General features: G+C 48.2%; 1 protein-coding gene and 1 pseudogene across 4 annotated transcripts in view; both read right to left on the bottom strand.

Annotated features, from left to right (window-relative positions):
* Positions 1 to 22,166, bottom strand: part of LOC309870608 (glucokinase regulatory protein-like) — an 878,156-nt pseudogene that overhangs the window by 419,284 nt on the left and 436,706 nt on the right. The window lies entirely within an intron of this gene.
* Positions 1 to 22,166, bottom strand: part of MAPRE3 (microtubule associated protein RP/EB family member 3) — a 52,420-nt gene that overhangs the window by 1,844 nt on the left and 28,410 nt on the right. Inside the window, exons 1-4 of one of the 3 annotated variants that reach the window (XM_082745193.1) lie at positions 9,431 to 9,653; positions 2,614 to 2,741; positions 1,872 to 2,017; positions 1,044 to 1,245 (exon numbers count right to left, since the gene is read on the bottom strand). In XM_082745193.1, the coding sequence (XP_082601319.1) occupies positions 1,044 to 1,245; positions 1,872 to 2,017; positions 2,614 to 2,734 (469 nt within the window). In that variant the 5' untranslated portion in view covers positions 2,735 to 2,741; positions 9,431 to 9,653. Of the gene's footprint in view, positions 1 to 1,043; positions 1,246 to 1,871; positions 2,018 to 2,613; positions 2,742 to 9,430; positions 9,654 to 22,166 lie in introns of those variants that run through there. The other 2 variants (XM_082745195.1, XM_082745194.1) reach the window with 2 other exon arrangements.

Genomic DNA, 22,166 nt, shown 5'->3' with positions numbered 1-22,166 from the left:
TGAGGTGTGGGGAAGGAGGAGAGCTGGCCTGAGGGAGAGCTGAGGGGAACTGGGAAGGCGAACCTGGGAAGTGGGGCCGGGAGGGTTGGGCCTCTTGTCTGTCAGCCAGAGTCTGAGGAAGAGCCGCTAGGGCAGGGTCTCAGATCTGGCACTTGCTGGGTTTTCCTACCACAAGCCCTGCCCTCCCTGTGGGTGACGCTGGAGTCTCAGGGCCCCAGGCCTTCCCAGGCTCCCTGCCTCAGGATGGGCTCTGTGCTCTGTGCTCGGCCTGATTCAGGGCCCCCAGGTCCTCCCCCGCAGGCCGGGCATGCTGTGGCCACTTGTCTTCTAGCTATGGCCGCTCCCTAGTCAGAGCTGGCTGCTTCTAACGCAAAGCAAGCAGGTGAACGGGGGCAGGCCCAGGCGGGGCAGCAGCGCAAACGGAGGAGGGCTCTGCTATGACGGGTTCAGATGCTGGGGCTGCTCCTGTCTCTTCCTCTCCCCAGCCCTCTTGTCCCCCAAAGGCCCTCTCGCTTCTCTCCCTTCTCTTCTAGAACCCAGACAAAGCTTCCTTTCAAAAGACTCCTCTTTTGAGGACTTCAGGCTATGGACCTTCAGAGTCAGGGAAGATGTGATCCCAGTGGGGGAAGCTCGGCAAACTCCTGTCCCTGGGCGTCCAGTGGGCAGGGGGCAAGAAAGGTGTGTGCTGCTGGCACCAGGCCCTTGGCCTGGAAGGACCTGGACAGACGAACCGTGCCACATGCCGCCCTGTCATCTTGAGGCCAACAGCTTAGCTCACGCTACCAGAGCAAGGGCCCTGGGCCTCCCACTGCCACTGCTCCCGTGGCTGATGCCGGTGGAGTCTGTAGCCATCTTTGCGGCCCTGTCCTCCCTACTGTGACTCCCCCTGGTCTAGGCGGGCAGCAGGCGGCGTCATCTGAACTCCGTGATAACAGTCTCCTCTAGGCTGGCAGGGCCGGGCCGGTGGCCCAGGGGGTGCTCCTGGCTGTGGAGCCCCGCCGGCCCGGCCCCCCACACTCCCTCCCCCAGCTCGGGCACGTTACCTGCTGTGCCAATGAGTTTCTTGGATTTGTTGAAGATCTGATCACCTGGGTTAGGAGGTGGCGCTACGTCCTGGCCCTGCCGCGCCAGCAGAGGGTTGTAATCCTTTCCATCATAGTTTGCGTCAAAGAATTTCTTAAACCACTGAATAAACTCAAAATTATCTTGGAATTTTCCTTTCACTAATTTCTCTACGGGAATTATCTGAAATAGACCACACAAGCAGAGAACTTTAGCCACCTGCTGCCGTAGGGCTGCCTTCCTCTGTGAGAGGGCCACTGCTCTCAGGAAAGCCAGCCCCTGGGCTGCAGCGTCCTCCTTCTCCACAGGGGGGCCCCTCCCGTGGCACCGAGCAGCTGGGCAGGCTGTGGCCCTGGGCAGGAATCCAGAGCCAGCCCTCTCCTCCAGGCCCTGGGCGTCACCGTGTGAGGAGGTGTCCCTTGGTGCTGCCGCGTGCATGGTGGGGGGCGGTGTGAGGGCTGTTGGAACCTGGGGCTGCAGGCCACTGAGGCAGGAGAGTGAGCCCAGAGACTTGACTTAGGCCCTACAGAGAAGGAACTTCATAGAAGCCGTTAGACTGAGCCTCAGTTGCTGAGGTGGATGGGATCCAGAGAAGGAAGGGGCAGGCATGTTGTCAGGGTGGGGTGTCAAGTGTGGGGTTTCCCACCATGCCTTGAGCTGGGGGAACATTCCCTCTGGAAAGGAGGGACGTGGAGAGAGGCGTGAGAGCTGGAATGACCCCAGCAGCCTCCGCCGCCCCGGCTGGCAGGCCGGTCTTCTTCCCCAGGGTCACACAGCTCCTCAGGGCCCCCCGGAGCGCAGGCACCTACTTTGTCAACACCCATCTTCTTGAAAGCTGCTTGCAGCACCTTGAAGTTGTGGATGTATTCATGCTCTAGTTTGGCCTGGAACTTCACCTTCCTCAAGTGCACACAGCCGGGGAAGAGCATGTCCATGAACTGGCAGTAGGCTGCCCCTGCGGAGACGCACAGCTGCCTGAGGGCGTCTGGCCACCCCCCAGCCAGGGCTCCTCGCTTCCTCTTGCCCAGGTCCTGTGCTGGCCCTCAGCTCCAAATGACCCAGTGTCTTCTCTCTCCTTGTCCTGGCCAGAGTCCCCCCAACTTTCCAGGAACGAGAGCAATCACTCTGGACTGACACGGTCACGTACGAGCATCGCCCCAAACATTGTACATACGGAACTCCATCCCGCCAGCGGTCCTAGTTTGACAGGACATGTGATCTCCATTTTACAGACGGGAAAACTGAGACCCAGTGATTTGCCTGGGCTTGCACTGCAAGAAGAGCTGAGATTTGGGGCCCGAGTGGCTAGTCTGGACCTCATGCTATTACCCTCTGGCTTCACTGCCTGTCCTAGCTCTTGATACCCCACTGGCCCGCCTGTCCTGCAGACCTTCCCTGAGGCTCTCCTGCTCTTTACTTCTGATATTCCTCATTTCCTTCACCTCCAAACACTCTGACTACTTAAGGGCTCTGCAGCTCTCCTCCATCCCGATTACAAACTGTGTTGTCTGCCTCCCACCTGCCCTCCCCTTCCCACTCCCAGGCTCCTACCTGAACAGAGCTGTTCTATCTTGGTATAATTGAGGTGCAGGGAGTCATTGACCCATGCAAGCATATCATGGCGACTCAGATTCTCACTGGTCACGGATGTGGAGTACACATTGACGGCCATACCCCAGCTGCAAAGAAAGAAGACAGGCAGGTCAGCACCCGGGGCCCTCGAGCTGTTCTTTAACTGTAAGGAGAGAAAGAGCCAGGTAATCCCTGGGGAAGTGAAAAGCATCTTCCGCTAGCCCAGCCTTGCAGTTTTCCCTCCTGGAAAACTCTTCAGGCATCTCACTCTTCAGCCATTTCTCGAGTGTCTACTACGTGCCAGACGTGTGCTAAGGAATGGGTGATGCGGTAAGAAGTGATCTCTGCCTTCAAGCAGTTTACAGACAGGCACATCCTTCCAGCAGGGAGTGACGGGGCAGAAAAAGCAGCGTGCACAAAGTTTAGAGGCGGCACAAAGGTTGGAGTGATCTCTTCTGCCTGACAAGGTCAGCAAAGGCTTCAGGGCAGAGACGCTGGAGTCTGAGAGAACTAGGAATTTTCCAAACATATGAGGGACGGGGTAGAAGGTACCGTGGGCCCAAGAGCTAGCAAGAACAAAGGCATGGCCTATTCTGGGACTCCGAGTTGTCCAGCAGGCCTGGGGAGCAGGTGTTTGTGCCGGGGTGTGGTACCGTGGGGTTGGCAGGGACAGACTGCAAATGGCTTTGTTTTCCACGAGGCGTCTGGACTTTCTGTTCAGACAACCGGAAGCCATTAGAGAATTTTAAACAAGCAGTAACCTGACCGGATTTGTGTTTTAGAAAGCTGACTAATCCTCTGGCTCTCCTTTGACTTCAGACCCCATACTTCTGTGGCAGATAGCTTGCTGGCTGACCCACATGCACCTACATTCTACACCACAGGCACCTACAATCTAGAACCTCCCTTCAGTACAGGCTTCTGCTCTTGTCTTCATTATCCCAGCGAATGTCACCACCAGTCACTCCGTCACTCAGTCACGCACGTTAGAAACCTGGCGGTTGTCCTCCACAGCCCTACTCCTTCTCACCCTCATATCCAGTCATTCATCAGGTCGGGCAGCTCTGCGGCCTCAGGATGCCCCCCGCTTTTCCCACCTCTCCTGCTGCCTTGGGGGTTATGCACGCGTGCTCTCTGGCCAAGGCCAGCAGTAGCCTCCTCAAGGCCACCCGGCCTCCAGCCTCTCTCCCAGCACGTCCCCAATGCTCCTGCAATCAGAATCTGTGTAAAAGCAGCCTGGAACCGCAGCACTATCCACCGCACTCATGAACGAGACACCCATTGGCTGAATTTGCCTTGCAGACTTGAGCCGCTCAGTACTCGCAGTGTGGCAAACATTTCTGAATCAGTGCCCAATAGCTTAACGTTGGGACATCTCACATAAACGACCTGCAGAGAAGCCAGGTTTCTGGCTGCTTTTGGGCAACCCTGGTATGTTCCTGCACAGCCACCAATGGTGGGAGCTGGGCAGAGGCGCCCCCTTCTGGCCAGCGGCGGTGAGCTCCTCCTTGCCCTCCCCTCCCCCCCCAGTCACCCCGGCAGCAGCGGCAGAGGGAGGCCAGGGTCAGTCAGCTGCTGTTTATCTCTGACTCGCACTGTTAAGAGGGAAATGTATCTTGTAACTAGGTCTTTATCAGAAGTGGAGAAAACAGAAAACAGACGAAAGCACGGTGTATTCTGAGAACTGTGAGTGCTTATTTCCGGAGTGAAGAATATTTCTCTAGATTTAACACACAAATTGTCTCTGTGAAGGAAAACTATGCCCAGACCACTCCCCGGTCTCCTGGAGGCACTTGCCCTTATCATGGGACTCTCCCCACGACTAATCAGACTCCTAAATGGGCCCCACCTCTCCAGCCTCTCTCTCACTCTGCTCCCCGAGTTCGGAGCCACCAGCAGCTGCCTACTTACCCTGTCTGGAATGCTGCCCCCACTCCAAAGTCCACTCATTCTCTACTCCCATGGTTCTCAAACTGTGGTCCGTGGAGCAGCTTGCTAGAAATTCCAATTCTTAAGTCCCACCCCAGACCTACTGAGTCAGAATCTGTACCTGACCAAGAGGCCCGGAGAGTCTGGGGGAGCAAACTGGAGAAGCCGCTGTAGAGAGGAGCCTCCAGTGGCACGCACTAGGCTGCGATCCCTTGTGGCCCCTGACCCACAGGTACACCACAGCGCCTTGTTAGATGCACACTTAACTTCAGGGACGTTTTGGAGAAAAATCAGGAGAGAAACCCTCTACTTCTGTCCTTCATTGCCCCGGGGAAGGGAAGTCAGGCAGGCCAAAAAGCCAACAGAAACACAAATTATTGCCTTGGGAGCTTCCAAGGGCTCAGAAGCCAGAATTCCAGAGATTTCCGAGGGTTTTCGGAGGGTACTTGCGTCTCCTATTACACAAGGTTTTGAGCCCAGTGCCCTGTATTCTGACCCTTGTTCTAACCACAGGACTTGTTTAAATGCCTGCCCCCTTATCCGTAAGAGCCTTGAAACCAGGACTGGGGTTTCCAGGCCCGTCACAGGCAAAGTATTCAGGAAATGTGCTGAATGATTGAGTGATGCCTCCTCACGGCCTCTCTTCTTTCTGATCATCTTTTCATTGTTTCTGGCCTGGCCCCCCTTCCCCCACTCATCTTGAGGCGTCATGTCCTCCAGGACACTGTCTCTGAACCTTGTGCATGGCGACATGCCCTGCCCCTCTCTGTTCCTACAGGACCCCTGAGCATGCTGTCACAGCATGTCAGTTCTCTTGAAATCACTTGTATGTCTGTCCCTTCCACCTGAATGTAAGCTCTTCAATGGCCAGGCCATGTTCCATTCACCTGTGGGTTCCAGACCAATTCCCCATGGACAGTAACTGCAGAGACTGGATTTAGGAGAGTGCTTCTGCTTTTCTAGGAAACTCATCTAGAGTGACTTCAGAAAGCTAGCCGGCATGGATGGACACCAAACTTGACTGGGTAGGGTTGAGGGAAGGGCATTTTATTTTGATGAGTATTTATGCCCCCTAAGTGTGGTGAAGCAGTATGTGTGACAGGAGTCAGAAAGGAAAGTATGTAGAGTGCAAGAGACATGGGCTTGAATGGCCCCCACAGGAGTGGTCAGCCCCGTCAGGTCTCCAGGAAACTTGCAGAGCCCTGCCTAGCTGAGGGCAGAGGGCACAAACTATTCTGGATACTGGCCTTCCATGAGCTCAGGATTATTTCTCCCCAAGGCCCCTGGGGCAGGGTGATTCAGGGGACGGGGGTGGGGATATGTGGGAGCTATGGTTCTGTATTCTGCTAGGCCTCCCAGGGAATGGGCTGGGCAGGACTGGTCCTGGGAGGTAAAGGGGAGGGGGTCTTAGGTTGGCTCTGGGAGTTCCTGAGCCACTTTAGGGATTTTTTTTTTTTTTTCCTGTTTCAAGGGCTGATTACTCAATAAAAGCAGAGGCATTGGTCTAGGTCAAAATTAGTTCTCCAGATTTTGACTGAAATTGTTTGAGCTTCAGGGGTCTTCTAGCCTGAGGGCAGCCTTCTTGGGGTTCGATGGGACAGGACAGGGGATGGTCCACACTGTTTACTAGAAGAGCATATCAGATTTTCTTGCAGAGATTTCCTAGTAGGCCAGAGTAAAGCCCCAGTGCATATGTGTGTGTATAACTATATACGTATTATATACAACTATATTATATATGTTATGGATATAACTATATATAATGTATTGCATATCCAATTTTTCAGTATGTATTTATATATAATACATAACATACACAGCGTATTACACACAGTTGACCCTTGAACAATACAGGGGTTGAGGGAACTGATGCCCCGCACAGCTGCAAATGTGTGTATAAGTTTTGACTCCCTCAAAAATTTAATTACCAGTCTACTGTTGACCAAAAACCTTATTGATGACATAAACAGTTGACCAACATATATGTTATATGGATTATATACTGTATTCTAAGTGAGCTAGACAAAAGAAAATGTTATTAAGAAAGTCACAAGGAAGAGAAAATATATTTATAGTCCCATACAATATTTCTGGAAAAATATAAGTGGACCTGTGCAGTTCAAACTATGTTGTTCAAGAGTCAACTATATATAGTGTCACACACACACACACACACACACACACACACACACACACAATGCTCAGCCAGGTGCTAGGACACTGCCCTCATTGGACACAGGGGCATACCTTGGACTGACCGGCCTGCACTGCAGAGGCAAAGGCTGGGATGTGGCCATGTACTGCTACCTCCCTGCGGGGAAAGTGTTAGCCATCTTCCTCCTCGGTACATAGGAAACATTTCCCGTTTTCCTTCCAGAATAGAAGTAAAGACCTTGCTATCAGAGCTCCTAGAGTCACTAAGAGCTACACAGGAACTTGAAAAATGCCAAAGTTTTCTGGGCCAGAAATTCCCAATTCTCTCTGTGCCTCATGATGGGAGGGCATTTTCCACACCTTCGATCAGTCTGAACCTAGTGTCTCCAAGGTGGCAACAGGGCATGTAAGAAGGAAGTTGGGGGGGGGGGGAATGTCTGCTTTCAGGGCTAACAATCCTGTTGTTGCTTCCTCTGGGGCTTTTGGGAAAGTGGTTAGGGGTGGGGTGGGAGGCTGATACTAGGATCAGAGCCATTACCTCCACTCAGGACTGGCTATTCTCTACCCTGGTCAGGGTAGAGGACTCACCTGAGGCATCCAGGGGTCTCTGCAAAGATTTTCTGTCACACTTGCTAGAGGGTCACAAAGAAGCAGCCTCCTAGTTCCCTTACCTCTCATCCTGATAGGGAGGGCAGGATTTCATTTTCCTTTCCTAGATTTGACCCTGTAAATACAACTAAATTATGGCCAGCAGGTGGCACCCAGGTCCTGAATAAAGCTGCCTCTAAACATTCCCCCATCCCCAAATCCTCTGCCTCGCTGGATTTAGAAAAAGAGAGCCCCTAACTTTGATCTGGTCCCCCAAAGAGGAAAGCCTGGTTCTGTCAAAGGCTCGTGGTATCAGGGCATGGGGGTGGTCGAATGGAGTGCTTAGTTCTGACCTGGATGTCCTCTAAGAACTGGACCAGCTGTAGTGGACTGGAACATTGCGTCTAAGATTCTGGACTGAACTACACCAACCTCCCCATGCCTCAAAGTCACACGTTAAACTCATCAATTGGTCCCACTTCTGATGACTTTTTGTATTGGGTGTTAACTCAGACCTAGACTCAAACCAGACCAGCTTCTGGGGGCAAAGATATATAAGGCATTTACCCAAGTGTCTGGCTCTGTGCGGTCTAATTGCCTCCACTTACAGTAGAGAAATGGTCTGAGAAGACTCTTTAAGTTAACACAACTGTTACCAAGTTGCTTTCCCTCTTCTGAGAGAATGGTAGTCAACCACACCAGGTGTCAAACTCTGTTCCAAAAGCTCCCATGGTGGGGTCTTCCTTGTCCCTTTGTTTCTACCATCATCTCTGGCACACGGTGGCTGTCAAGGGAAATAGCCCGATTGGGTTGTGGCATGTCACCCGCCGAGGTAGCTGGAAACCCCATTCCAGGATCGGACTGAGAACGTGGCCTTGGGAAAAGCCTGCTCTTCAGGACCTTGACTCTGGCTACCAGGGCTGCAGTCATGGGAAAGACAAGTTGAGGAGGTATAATCTGGTCATTTTGCTAAATCATTTCCTATGCTAGGACCATAAGGTTCAGGGTGCATTTACTGGTGATGGGAAAGGTGGTTACAGCTCTCACCGGGAGACGTGACGCTACTGACCATTCTGTGGCCTAAGGCCTTGGAAACGGCCAAGTCTAAATCTCATTCTCCCATGTCAGAGGGGTTTCTAGAAACCATCCAATTCTTTCCCAGATACATAGGATGACATGAGCTCTAGGTACTTATATTCCTAAATCATAAATAAGTTTGTAGAACTCTGAAAGCAAACATTCCAATATTTAATAATGATATCACAAGCCTAAATCTGATTCTGGTTTTTTTTTTCAAGTACTTCAGTGGGAATCCATCTTCCACAAATGCATCTTAAGATAATTCAGGGGTCCCCAGTTCTTTGGTCCCTAGGAGAGCCCACTGCAATTCCCAAGACTTTACCCTCTGTCTAGCACGGCTGTGGAAGACCAGGCCCTCCAGTTCTGCAGTGGGTACTGGGAAGGCCTTCAGCAGCCTCCAAAAATGTGCTACTTTGGGGTGCCTGGGTGGCTCAATGGGTTAAGCCGCTGCCTTCGACTCAGATCATGATCTCACGGTCCTGGGATCGAGCCCCGCATCGGGCTTTCTGCTCAACAGGGAGCCTGCTTCCTCCTCTCTCTCTGCCTGCCTCTCTGCCTGCTTGTCATCTCTCTCTGTCAAATAAATAAATAAAATCTTAAAAAAAAAAAAAAGTGCTACTTTAAGAATACTGATCTCCAGGCAGAACACTTGGATTCAAATCCTGGCTCTAACATTTCCTAGCAGTTTGGCTTTGGGCCTCAGTTTCCTCATGTATAAAATGGGGACAGTTCCCACTTCTCAGAGGCTTACCAAGCACTGAGCAGAGCCCAGCACACAGTACATTTCAGTGAGTGTCACCAGCGTCACTGGGACAGACAGTGAGAATCCAAGGGCCCTTGTTTGAGAAGGCAGCTGCCCGGCACATATCCAGCTTCAGGTCGCCGAGCCCAAGGAAGGGCATTCCAGGAGGGAGATACTACAGAACTCTGCCCTTTCTGCCTGGGGACAGCCATCTGGGTGGGCTTACTGAAGCTGGGCCTCTGATCTCAGTCCCTCCCCAACTCCAGATTTCCCAACTGTTTGGCTTTGTAGATGCCATCCTACCGGCCAGGAGAACTGGAACAGGTGCTGTGGGATCAGAGGACGACTGAGGAGTCTGCCAAAATATTTCCCGCTCCTGATGTAGGGCTATGCCCATTGTCACTGGGCCAACCCTTCCTGCCCAGGCCCAGGGGGGCTGAAGTCACTGTTTGGAAAATCTGCAGAATTGCTACCCCTGGAGCCCTTGGGTCACACATCCAGGTTATTCTGGGGTTGCATGGAGGCAGTATGCACAGGCAGGCATGAAGGGTTCTGAAGGGCTAGAGGGGTCCTGCCGGTGAGTCACAAAGCCCTGGCAGGCCCAGCCAATCACCTTCTTCTCATGGCAGGGCAAGGACCTGACTCACAGGGAGGCTCAGCCTCTCGAAGCTGAATTAGTCCAAGGTGGCAGGCGTGGGGTTGGCGGGTGGGATAGTTCCAGGTCCGGTGGGGAAGCCCACTCCAGCAGATCCAGGCCAGGGATCTGGATGGTGTCGGTTCAAGTAGCTTCTCCAGGGTTCTGTTCTCGCAACACTCTTAGTTCACATAGCTGTCCTCTAAGGTCCTGAATCCCACTGAGGTCCAAGCTACCAGGGTCCTGGACCTGCCCTGCTGAACAGTGATCTCAACTCAAGAGGCATCCCTGGGTCAGGCTGGGTAACGCTGCCGTATGGCCCGTAGCAGCTGGTCAGCCCCTTTCTGCCTGGCCTGCTCTGGGAGGGGTGGGCGGCTGGCCCTTGGGCGTTTAGCCTGAGGACAGACCGGGAGCAGGGTTGCAGTGGCTGCTGGGACATGCCGAGGAGAGAACGTTTGTTTCTGCGGCCCCAGTGTGTCTGTGTTTCCTTCATGATCCTTCACGCTTCAAGAGAGGGTCTGTATCTCCGGAGGCACATAAAAGCCATGTCACTTTATCTTCCTTTAGGACGATGTTTCTTTAGGCTGTGTGGCTTGCCGTTGTCACTGGGGCACGTGACATGTTCTCCCTCCCTCTGGAACGAGTGGATCTGACCAGTGTTTAAGCCTACGGTGCCTTGATCCCAAGTCAGCCCTCCTCCGCTCTCACGGCTCCTTCTGTCCCATAGCCATTCCCTCTCAGAATTCCCCAGCTTTATTTCCTTGCCTTTTTGACAGACTGTTTATTTAATTCTCTAGCCTTGCCACCAGAAGGAATACCCTGGTGATGTCTAGAACAAACTTGACACGTTTCAGTGGTTGCGTTTCTGTCTTCTCATGCAGACTGTCATTCTTCAGGTCCCCGAGACTCTAGCTGCCTGCCCGGAGGAGAGAGTGGGCCTCCCTCAGGGGGGATATGCACTGGAGCGGTACGGGAAGGCCTGCCTACTTTCCAATAGCTTCTCCCCTGGTCTACCATGGTTCCTGAAATGCCCACCACAAATGACACTCTTATGGTTTATAGACTTCATCTCCAAAAGGCCTTAGTGATTATCTCAATTTTGAATTTGAGGAAACGAAGGCTCCGGGTTCACGTGACTTGCTCAAGCTCAAGATCAACCCCTGGCAAGGCTAGAGCATGAACCCACCGGAACCCTATGCTCTCACTACACCCCTGCACTGTGGCCAGAAAAGTGATTTGATTTTGCACAGCTCCAGTGTGTGATGACTTGCTCTGATTTAGGGCCCTGAGCAACAAAAGAAGGAAAAAGAAATTTCAAAGGCTTTCTTCATTGGGTTTCTTTTTCCAAGCCACTGCGACATTGTCTTGATCTCACTCACCAAGTATATACTGACCACTAAAATAAGGTGCTAACTCTTTTTGAGGCACCATGAAGACATGGGATCATTTTAAGACATGGATCTTGTCCTGAAGAAGCCTTTGTTTGAGTAACTCATAAAACGGTAAAGGGATCCCACAAACGAGAACATATGAAGTGCTCAATAGTGGAAGTATATTTGGCATTTTAAGTGCTCCAAGACAGTGCAAAGGATGGGTGTGGGCTCAGTTAGATGATTTCTGGGAGAAGGTGGCCCCTAACTTGGCCCTTTAAAGATGATAGGGTATCAGAAAGCAGTGAAGAGAAAATGGGCAATTAGAGACACGGGGAAGAAGTTTGTTGTGACTTTTATTTTTTAAAATGAGCCAAAGACCAGTGCTTGAATCTTAGAGGAATTTAGGGGATGTGATCAAGAAAGGAGATAGGAGAGGTAGGGGAGCGTCAGGAGGCAAGGGAGGGACGGGTTTCAAGCAGGAGGTTATCTGCCCTGTTTAAAGAAGTTACCAGACCTCTGATGGAGAAATGGCCATTAGATTGTGCAAGAAGGGAGATGAAAATCTGAGTCATCTTGCTGGAGGCTGGAGACAGAAGCTAGACCTGAAGACAGTTACGGAGTCCCAGGTCATTGGCCCGGGGCGGATGCTGAGCAGGGCGACCAGGGGTTTGTCATCCAGGGCCTTTTTGTCTGCAGCCATGGTAGGTGGAGTAGCAAGCCACTTGCCTGCAAGGTGGGGACACCACGCTGCTCTTAGTAAAAGCTGGAAGCAGTATACAAGATTTAATGTAGACCTGTGCTCTTCGTCTTGGACATCCCACACTTCCTCCTCTAGAACCTGTATCCTGTTCTTAAGTTCTAGATCTTATCTGTCTAAGGAGACTCACAAATGCAACCTCGTGGTCTTCCTAAAGCCTCTTACAACACTGTGTCACGAATGAAGAAAATAATGGGAAATTTTTAAAATATAATAAACTCTTAACTAAGCCAGACGTTTGAAAAATATTTTAAGAATTCATTTGCCACTGTGTTTCACTGTCCCCTTTTGATCTCCAGTTTCATTGCACATCTTGTTGAAAAGTACTCTATTAAGGCAGGGTGGAGTGCACAAAATTTATTATTATTATTATTTTAAAGATTTTATTTACTTATTTGACAGACAGATCACAAATAGGCAGAGAGGCAGGTGGGGGGAAGGGGGAAGCAGGCTCCCCGCCGAGCAGAGAGACTGATGCGGGGCTCCATCCCAGGGTGCTGGGATCATGACCTGAGTCGAAGGCAGAGGCTTAACCCACTGAGCCACCCAGGTGCCCCAGACAAAATTTATTATTAAGGACTTTCCAGGGCCTCCGATTCAGTCCCTTGCATGTCGCCATTTAGGGAGCATGTGTTCTAGGCACTGAGCCAGGTTCAGGGCCTATAGGAAGGAATGGGACCCAGTTGGGGCCCTCAAGGCGTTCACCAACCAGGGTCGGAGCTCAGCCAGTGAACAAATAACCAAATGCTCCACATTATGCTACAACCCCATAGGCAGGAAGGCGTGCTGTTGGAGCAACTCTGCTTCCTGGGCCAGGGACGGCTTTGTAGAGGAAGCATAGTTTGATGTGGGTCTTGAAGGAGAAGGTCATCAAACAGAGTGTGAAGAGGAGAGAAGAATGGACTGGAAAGAGGGGGAGGATTACAAATAGTTCACCCCAGAATGCGTGCTGGGAGCAGGAGATGAGGTTAAAAAGGTAGACAGAAGCCACACACCAGGGGCTCTGTAAAGAGGTTTTTAGGTATTTTCAGGTATTTCATCCTGGGGGAAACTCATCAAGGTTTTTTTTTTTTCCCCTCCTGGATATATTATATTTACAACAATACAAGAATATTTGTAAAAGTTAAAAAACAGCATTGTTTCCAAATCAAAATTACAGCAAATGAAGTTACAGTGACTAGAAGCTGCATTAAATTTATAATTCTTGAGGCTTTATTTTATATTAACTTTTCTAGTAAACACTGAAGAGATTCCCAAGTGCTGCTTTGCAGAAATCAGTGCCCTCCAAATTTTTGGAAACTATTTTGAAATAATTTTAGATGCAGAATTGCAAAATAGGACAAAGAATTCCCATGTATCCTCATCCAGCTTCCCCAATAACGTCTTACATAACAGTTGTGAAGGCTAGGAAGTTGACATTGGTAGGTTATTAACTAAGCTACAGACATTATTTGGATTTAATCAGTTGTTACATGCACTTCTTTTTTTGGTGTAAAGTCTATGAAAAATTTTTTTTAAGATTTACTTATTTGACAGACAGAGAGAGAGAGAGATCACAAGTAGGCAGAGAGCGGGGGAAGCAGGCTCCCCACGGAGCAGAGAGCCCGACACGGGACTCGATCCCAGGACCCCGAGATCATGACCTGAGCTGAAGGCAGAGGCTTTAACCCACTGAGCCACCCAGGCACCCCAGTCTATGAAATTCTATCACATGTGTAGATTCATATAATTACCACCCTACTAGGATGCAGAATTGTTCTATAATCTCAAGGAAACTCCCCTGTGTGGCCCCTCTATAGCCATGCCTTGTCCCCAACTCTAACCTGCATAATTTTATAATTTTAAGAATGCCATAGAAATGGAATTATATCGTAACCCTTTGAGATGAACTTTTCTCCCCCTCAGCATAATGCCTTTGGGTTTTATCCAAGTTGTTGCACAGACGATCCTTTTTTGCTGCTGAGTAGTATTCCCAAAACAATGGTTCACATATGGATATCCCAGAGCTTGCCCATTCACCCACTAAAGGATGTCTGGATGTTAATGGTTTTTGGTGATTACAAAAAATCCTGTGAGAACTTTCCTCAGTCTTCCTCTTGCTTTGTCCATGAAGGTCTGGCTCTGGGACAGATCTCTCCATGTTTTTCTGTCCTCTGGAACTACAGAGCTGGTTGGGGTTTGCAGCTGGGAGGCCGGGGCATTAGATTCGAGGGAGAGGCTGAGACAGGCCCACAAGCAACTCTTGGGGGACTGACTGTTCCCTAAGCTATGAGGCGGTTTAATCTAACCCTAAGACTGCTCCCATAGGCTGGATTCTTGCTTCTTACATGACTCACTCTCTAACCCAAATTTGTGAACTTATCTTCTTATGGCACAATTTTATCAAGGATAATTTAGAAAAATAGCGGTCAATTTGGGGAGCATTCAATATGATCAAAATTGAGAAGGATAAAAAGGGGACCAAGTTTCAAACATTCAATTGTTTGCAGGATTATTGGGGCTGAATCCGTTAAGGTTCAGAATGGCCTGTCTAAATTCTACTCAAACTTGCACAGTATTGGAGCGCCTGGGTGGCTCAGTTGTTGGGTATCTGCCTTTGGCTAGGGTTGTGATCCCAGGGTCCAGAAACTGAGCCCTGCGTTGGGCTCACTGGTCAGCAGGGGACCTGCTTCTCCCTCTCCCACCCCCCTGCTTCTATTCCCTCTCTTGCTGTGTCTCTCTCTGTAAAACAAATGAATAAAATCTTAAAAAAAAAAAAAAAGGCTTGCGCAATACCCTCTTAAAACTAAAGAAGGACTGAAATAGTCAAAAGGATAATAGAGAAAGGACTCGTAATACCTTGAACAGTCCTTGTAACACCTCTACCCTTCGGTCAAGAAACCCAGGGATATGGATTTACTCAGGACCTTGGGGGCCATAAACAGAATAGTCATTCCCTGACCAAAACTAAATATTCTTTTAAAACTTTTTTTTCTTATTTTTTAAAAAGATTTTATTTATTTGGGGCACCTGGGTGGCTCAGTTGTTAATTGCCTGCCTTCAGCTCAGGTCATGATCTCAGGGTCCTGGGATTGAGCCCTGCATCAGGCTCCCTGCTCAGCGGGAAGCCTGCTTTTTCCTCTCATACTCCCCCTGCTTGTATTTCCTCTCTCACTCTTTTTCTGTCAAATAAATAAGTAAAATCTTTCAAATAAATAAATACATAAAATCTTTAAAAAAAAAGATTATATGTATTTATTTTAGAGAGAGAGAGATAGCACAGGAAGGAGGGGCAGAGAGACAGAATCTCAAGCAGGCTCCATGCTGAATGCAGAGCCTGATGTGGGGCTCAATCCCAGTACCCTGAGATCATGACCTGGGCTGAAACCAAGAGTTGGATGCTTAACTGACTATGCCATCCTGGCACCCATCTATTTTATTTTTTTAAGATTTCATTTATTTATTTGAGAGAGAGAGAGAGAGAGAGAGGTGGTGGGGGGGAGCAGGGGGAAGAGGGACAAGCAGACTCCATGCTGAGTGCAGAGCCTGATGAAGGTCTTAATCCCAGGACACTGAGATCATGACCTGAGCTGAAATCAAGAGTGGGATGCTTACCGACTGAGCCACCCAGGTGTCCCCAGAACCAAATACTCTTTTATCTCAAGTGCCTTCCAAGGTTGCATATTTTACAGTTAAAGGTATATGTTCTGCTTTTTTTTTTTTTAGTGTTCCTTTAGGTCTAAAGAGTCAACATTTGTTTGCCTTCTTCTGAGAAAATCAACAATATGCCTGGACTGTTATGCCCTAAAGGTTTCATGAGGCCTCACCTACTTTTCACAAGACCTCAACCACAACCTCAAGGACTCACTCCTGGTGCCTTATGCCTTGTGCCTTATGCCTCACTCTTCTTGTGGATAACCTTGTGTTGTGCTCTAAAGACAGGTAAACTTTAAGACTAATTCCAGTGATCTACAGTTTTCTTCCAGAAAGGGCACAATATTTCCAAAGAGAAGTTAGAATGTGATCAAAGTAAAGTTCATTGCTCAGGATGTGATTTATCCCAAGGAGGTAAATCCCATCCTTTGGACAGACTGTAGGCCATTCACAACTTTCCAACATTTCTAAATCATCACACTTATAAGTTAAACTAAGTCCTTAGTAGGCAGACCTCTTCCTCAGGACTCTAACCATGAAGAGGCCTTTTGTGAATTAGCCCTTCAACATCTTCCCACTCTGGGCTTACCTAATTACCTAATTACCCATCATAAACCTCTCTACCTATCTGTACATGTGAGGTCTCGACAAACCTTTGCTGTTATGACTCAACCTCATGGGAATCATCAGACATCAACAGTCTACAGCAGTGTGTCTCCTCCTGCTGCAAAGCCTACTCACCTAGCTAGGCTAGTGGAGGCTTCTGCACACTCGGTTCTAGGGTCTCCTTTCTATCTGACGGTCCGTCATACGGTATACAGTATTTGTAGCTCACTGAAAAAACACAACATTTCTCAGTACGTAGGCTTAGCACCAGTGAAATCCTATTACTTTCTCCCTCACATATTTTTCTATTCCTTACACTAATACTTTGAATTCTGCTATCCTACCTCTAGATATGTTTTCAACGAGGTGATTTTGGCCCAATGGTTTCTGTTCTAGGAAAAAGAGATTGTTAGATAATTCAAGGAGAAAAACTGGGCCTTGATTTCAGAACCCAAACCCTAGCCACTCAAGGGCACTTAGGGTTGCTTCCTTTTCTCCTCAAGTCTTTTTAGTTCGTGCTTTACAAGAGGCCTGGAAAGTAGGGCAAATCGTAATGAAGGCGGAACGGACGAACTGCTGCCAGCCAGCTGTAGGAAACGAGAGAGGGAGGCCAAGGACGACCCCCCCCCCCCCCAGTTTCTTGCCACAGCACGGGAAGGATGGAGAAAAGCACAGGAGGAGCAGGTCTGAGGACGAGGGTGAAGACCAGGGGCTCACTTATATCATACGTAGACACTGCAAAGACTATGAAGAACATGTAAGGGTATTAGGAAACGTCATATTTAATGGGGCATAATAGTCCATGTTTAAGTAAATCAATCTTCTGTAGTTGGACATTTGTGATACTGAGAGAGTGCTAGAATTAATAACTTTAAACATTCAGATTTTGTCTAAATGTAGTATTACCCTGTGGGGAGGGAATTACTATGTCAAAGGGCATGGCATATTTTAAAGCCTAACAGCTTTCCAAAAAACTTCTTCCAGAAGTTTAAGAGCTCATTTCAACACACTCTCACCAACATGGAATGTTAGTATGTTAAAAAATGTGTTGATTCAATAAAAAATGTTTTTGGGGGCACCTGCGTGGCTCAGTCCTTAAGTGTCTGCCTTCAGCTCAGATCATGATCCCAGGGTCCCGGGGTCGAGCCCTGCATCAGGCTCCTTGCTCACTGGGAAGCCTGCTTCTCTGTCTCTCCTGCTCCCCCTGCTTGTGTTCCCTCTCTCGCTGTGTCTCTCTCTGTCAAATAAATAAATAAAATCTTTTTTAAAAAGTCTTAAAAATAAAATCGTAAAAAATATATATATTAAAACTACCTTTTTTCTTCTTTTAAAAAACATTGCTTTGATTACTGGTGAAGGAGAACATTATTTCTACATTCATTGCCCATATATATGTATTTGTCTGTGAACTGTTTGGGCTGTAGAGTTTGAAGAACCCACAAGTTGTCCATGTGGTCTAACAAACGTCTAGAAATTCTGGTTGTAAATTCTCACTATTGACACATTTATTGAAGATCTAGGGTCCTGGGATGGAGTTGTACTGGCTCTAGACATAGTTACTTTTTTAGTAAATGCTTGATATTCATGTAATTTATTCTGAACATGGGATGCTAGAAAATGTCTTTATATGAAGGTTTTGAAGATTCACTTAAGGAAATCATAAAACGAAAAAAATACTGTTGCTATATTGCACTTACACTAAAGTGTATCTTGATTTAGAAAAAGTGGAAATTTGGTAACAATGGAGAAAATGCACATCACCAAGGTTAGACATGACCCAAGATATGTAACCCTCATATTTTTGCCTAGTATTTTGGGGAAAGAGGTTAAGAAAGGGAAAATGACTTAGGGTTACCCAAGATTCTGCCGAAAGTAGGGGAAATAGAGAATTAAGTACACATTTTCACTGTACCTCCAAAGCACATAGCCTTATGGTGTATTTCCTAAGAAATACATTGGCATGTTTGGCCATGTGGTCAGACAGCATGGCACACACACAAAGACTCCAAAGAACCCAGCTCCAGTCATCCCTCTCATGATCTTCTGGGCTCTGGGAAAAGGCAGTGTCTCTAGGCCTTGGTTTCTTCTTGTGAAACAGAAATGCCTCTTGGACATCACTCACTATATGTATGGCTCATGGGCACCCAAAACACAGAGGTTCTGAACAGACAATTCATGGAAGAAGTACAAATGGCTACCAAGTATGAAATGGGAAAAATGTTCAACTTCATGAATGCCTTAAGTAGCTATGCTGCTGAACTATCATGAAGGTTAAAGCTAGCCTCACTGGGGCACTCACACAGAACGTTTGTAGTGACAGCCATTGGTGAGAGTTTGGCAATGCAGTTCTGATAGGATTTTTCAGTCTTTGACATCGAGCCAGTGACAACGTAATTCAGTAGGGAGAGGAGATTGGAGACTATTATACCGTTAAATACAGTGAGCTGTGAGTGGGATCTATGTTGCGGGCGTTAATGAGGCAGCATTCCAGAGCTGGGAAAAGTGAGGGGCCTGGGTAGAGGGGCCTGAGCCAGGCCTTTGGCAGCAGTGACTGGCCAGGGTATCATGATCCTGGCTGTAGCTGGGTTTGTAATAGGCGTCTCATTAAACTTTAGTTTCTCTTCTGTTCTTTTCCCTCGAGGTGGTGATAATTGACAGCAGCTCCAAACTGTGCCCTATAAGCAAAGCTCAGAGAGAACTCAGTTTCCTTCAGCTAGAGCTGCTCACATTTTAGGTGTCACCTCTCCGGAGGTTAGAGTGAGGTCCTCACGGGACTAGCAAAATAGAATCCTTATCATTTCCTTCCTGGAACCAGAATTCTGGAATTTTCTTTTTCTTATTTTAGAGAGGTGATGAGGTGGTGCTGAGAGTTGACCTATGTTCCTGCACTAAGCACAAGGCTTGCTTGGATTCATCACTCACTCATTTGTCCACACATGAATATATGCCTATAGACATGAATACTGAAATACCTACTCTGTTCAGAGAGGTGACTGGGCCAGAGGAATTCTCTCATCCATGGATGGCTCCTTGTTAGTGAGTAGGACTGTACATAGTGGCCAACTGTTCACTAGTTAATCACCATTTCAAAGGGTAGTGATGTCTAACGATAATTTACTCCTCTGACCACCACCCCCCACCCCCACCAGGAAACTGTAGCATGTCCCAAAAGCAGCTTATTATGATGAAAACAGCCCCTGAATCTACAGATACTGTTTTTTCTGCCTTCGCTCTGTTACAGATTATGAAGGAGGCCGTTGAGGCTACCCTACTTGAGGTACATCAGGTAAAAGTGATGTGTGAGGAGATGGGAGGGCTGCTTATAGGTACACCAGACACCAGGTGTACCTCAATTCCAAATAAGCCAGGATGGTGTTGAATCAGGACTAAGATAGGAACAGAGGATGACTTCATGGTGGCAGAGTGAGGTACATGCTCACGTGTAGGAGTCCATGCAACGCTTGTTAAGATGAGGACCCGTACTGGCTGCCTGGGGCACAGGATGTCCCACCAACCCACACATCCAGGCAGCAATGGAGAAGGGTGGAGGGCTGGCTCAAACTCTCGGGGTCCCCGTTTGGGGTCCCCAGGGACTGCTGGGCACTTCAGATGCTGGTCAGGGCTAGCTCTGGTCAGTTAAATTCATGGTTAAGTGGTCATAGGATAAAAGCTTATTGATGAACAAACGAACAAAAACCGGTTGTTGAAAGTCCAGGGAAATGCACGCCTTTAGACATGGGTTGTGAAAGCGTCATTTAGCAGTCTTCCTGGAGGGCGATATACACTTTGTATATTCTTTGACCTTATTTCTATTTCTAGGAATTTTGTACTAAAGCAGTAATTAGGAGTATGTGTAAAACTTTAGTATAAGCATATTTATAATAATGAAAAACTGGGAACAACTGAAATGATCAGCAATAAGGAGCACTTCGATAAATCACAGGACATCTAAACTACGCCACTGCTTAAGAGACCGCCACTGCGGAGGACTACGTAATGACGTAATGACGCCGGCTCCGCGGGCCCACTCAGCTCCCAGGACCCTCACCCTTCTCCCTTGCCCGTCTCCACCAGGGGGGTCAGAAAAATGAAGTACTTGCTTCCTGCTTCCCTTACAGCTCAGGGCCACCTTGAGACATGAGGTAACACCCAACTGGCTAAAGGGCTGGAGTGTCCTTGATGACATCCTTGAGCTGTTCTACCAGCCTGTACCTCCTACTTTCAGACTCCCCTCCTGTGAGAAAAATACCCCTATTATAGGTTTAAACTACTGTGTTTGGATTGGGGTTTGCTGTTGACTAACACTGCTAGCTGTCCTTCAACTATGTAGTTTTGTTTTGATTTTATCATAAAGACATGGAAAGATATTTATAACATAGTAAGTGAAGGGAAGGTACTATGGAGCAGAGATACACCAGTAGGCACAGAAGAATAATGTGAGGATATATGTTCTAAAGTAATAATTGTGGTTCTACCTAACGGTAGGGCCAGAGGGGATTTTTATCTTCTTCAGGTTTGTCTGGAGTTTACAATGAACATGCATAACTTCTGTGACAAGAAAAAACTATTTTTAAAAACCAGGGGAGAGGGCGCCTGGGTGGCTCAGTGGGTTAAGCCACTGCCTTCGGCTCAGGTCATGATCTCAGGGTCCTGGGATCGAGTCCCGCATCGGGCTCTCTGCTCAGCGGGGAGCCTGCTTCCTCCTCTCTCTCTCTCTGCCTGCCTCTCTGCCTGCTTGTGATCTCTCTCTGTCAAATAAATAAATAAATAAATCTTAAAAAAAATAAAAATAAAAACCAGGGGAGAGAAGTATGGAAGAAAGCTGTGGTTAGGCAGCAAGAAGCTCTTGACAACAGTCACCAAAAGAACCATTTAAAGGCTTCTGTGGCTCTTTGTCTGGGTGGTTCAGACTTCTTTGAAGTGGTTCAAGCCCTTCCTTGCTGGTTGGACTGGTTTTAAAAGGTCCTCTCTGGTTCCTAACCAGGCCAGCTGAGGTCTGGCCCCAGCAGGGGGGCACAGGCTCCAGGATGGCCAGGAGGCCACAAGGGGCTCCAAGCTCTCCCCAGCTCCTCTCTCTTCTGCACTGTGGGCCTTGCTTCCCATCTCTTCCCCTCCGTCGCTCATTCTGTGCTTTCTCTAATCTTCTTGGTGATACCAGATAAGATAACCGATCTGAAAACGTCACCCAGCACAAACTGTACTGAAGGATAAGGGACTTCCTTTGTACTTCGTATTTTTACTTCGCTCTTCCTCCCTCTTTTCCTCCTATTTAAAATCTTTCACTCTTCTCTTTCCTCGTCTTCCCTCCTTCCCCATTCCTCCTCCTGCCTCCTTTGGCCATGGCATACCAGAGGCATGACAGGCCCCTGGAACTGTGCTTCGGTCACATTCCACATGCCCCTGCCCTGCACTTGTCTGTTCATGGGCCTCGCCCTTGACCAGCAGTGAGCTCCCTGAGCAGGCACCATGCCTTCTGACCTTCAAGAACCTTTCATAACACTTGACACACAGTACACTCCTGGCGAATGTTTGCCCGACACTGCGAAGTACATGTTTTCATTGTTTCGTTATTTGGATAAAGCACAATACTGACAGAGACACACACACACACTTATGTGTAAAATCAGCCATCCATGTAAATGAATGGAAATGAGTTATTTGCATCCTAAAAATTAAGATCTTGTGGCACCGTTATTTTTATGAATTAATAACTGAGAATTGGCAGAAAGATTAGTAAGTTGGAAAAACTTATTTTTTTTTTTCCAGAGAGGGAGAGAGGTGTGGAGAGAGGCAAAGGGAGAGAGAGAGACTCTTGAGCAGGCTCCATGCCCAGTGCAGAGCCTGATGCAGGGCAGATCTCATGACCATGAGATCATGACCTGAGCCATAATCAAGTCAGATGCTTAACTGACTGAGCCACCCAGGCACCCCTGAAAAATGATTTTTTTCTTCCAAACTGCAGTTTAAAAATATTGGGGAATGGGAGCATTAATAATGATAATGTAGAAACAAATGTTTTAATAGTAAAATATTAGA

Source organism: Mustela nivalis (assembly GCF_964662115.1).
Source record: "Mustela nivalis genome assembly, chromosome: 8".
NCBI classification, from domain to species: Eukaryota; Metazoa; Chordata; class Mammalia; order Carnivora; family Mustelidae; genus Mustela; species Mustela nivalis.
The sequence above is the reverse complement of the archived record's forward strand: the minus strand, read 5'-3'. Positions and strand labels throughout refer to the sequence as shown.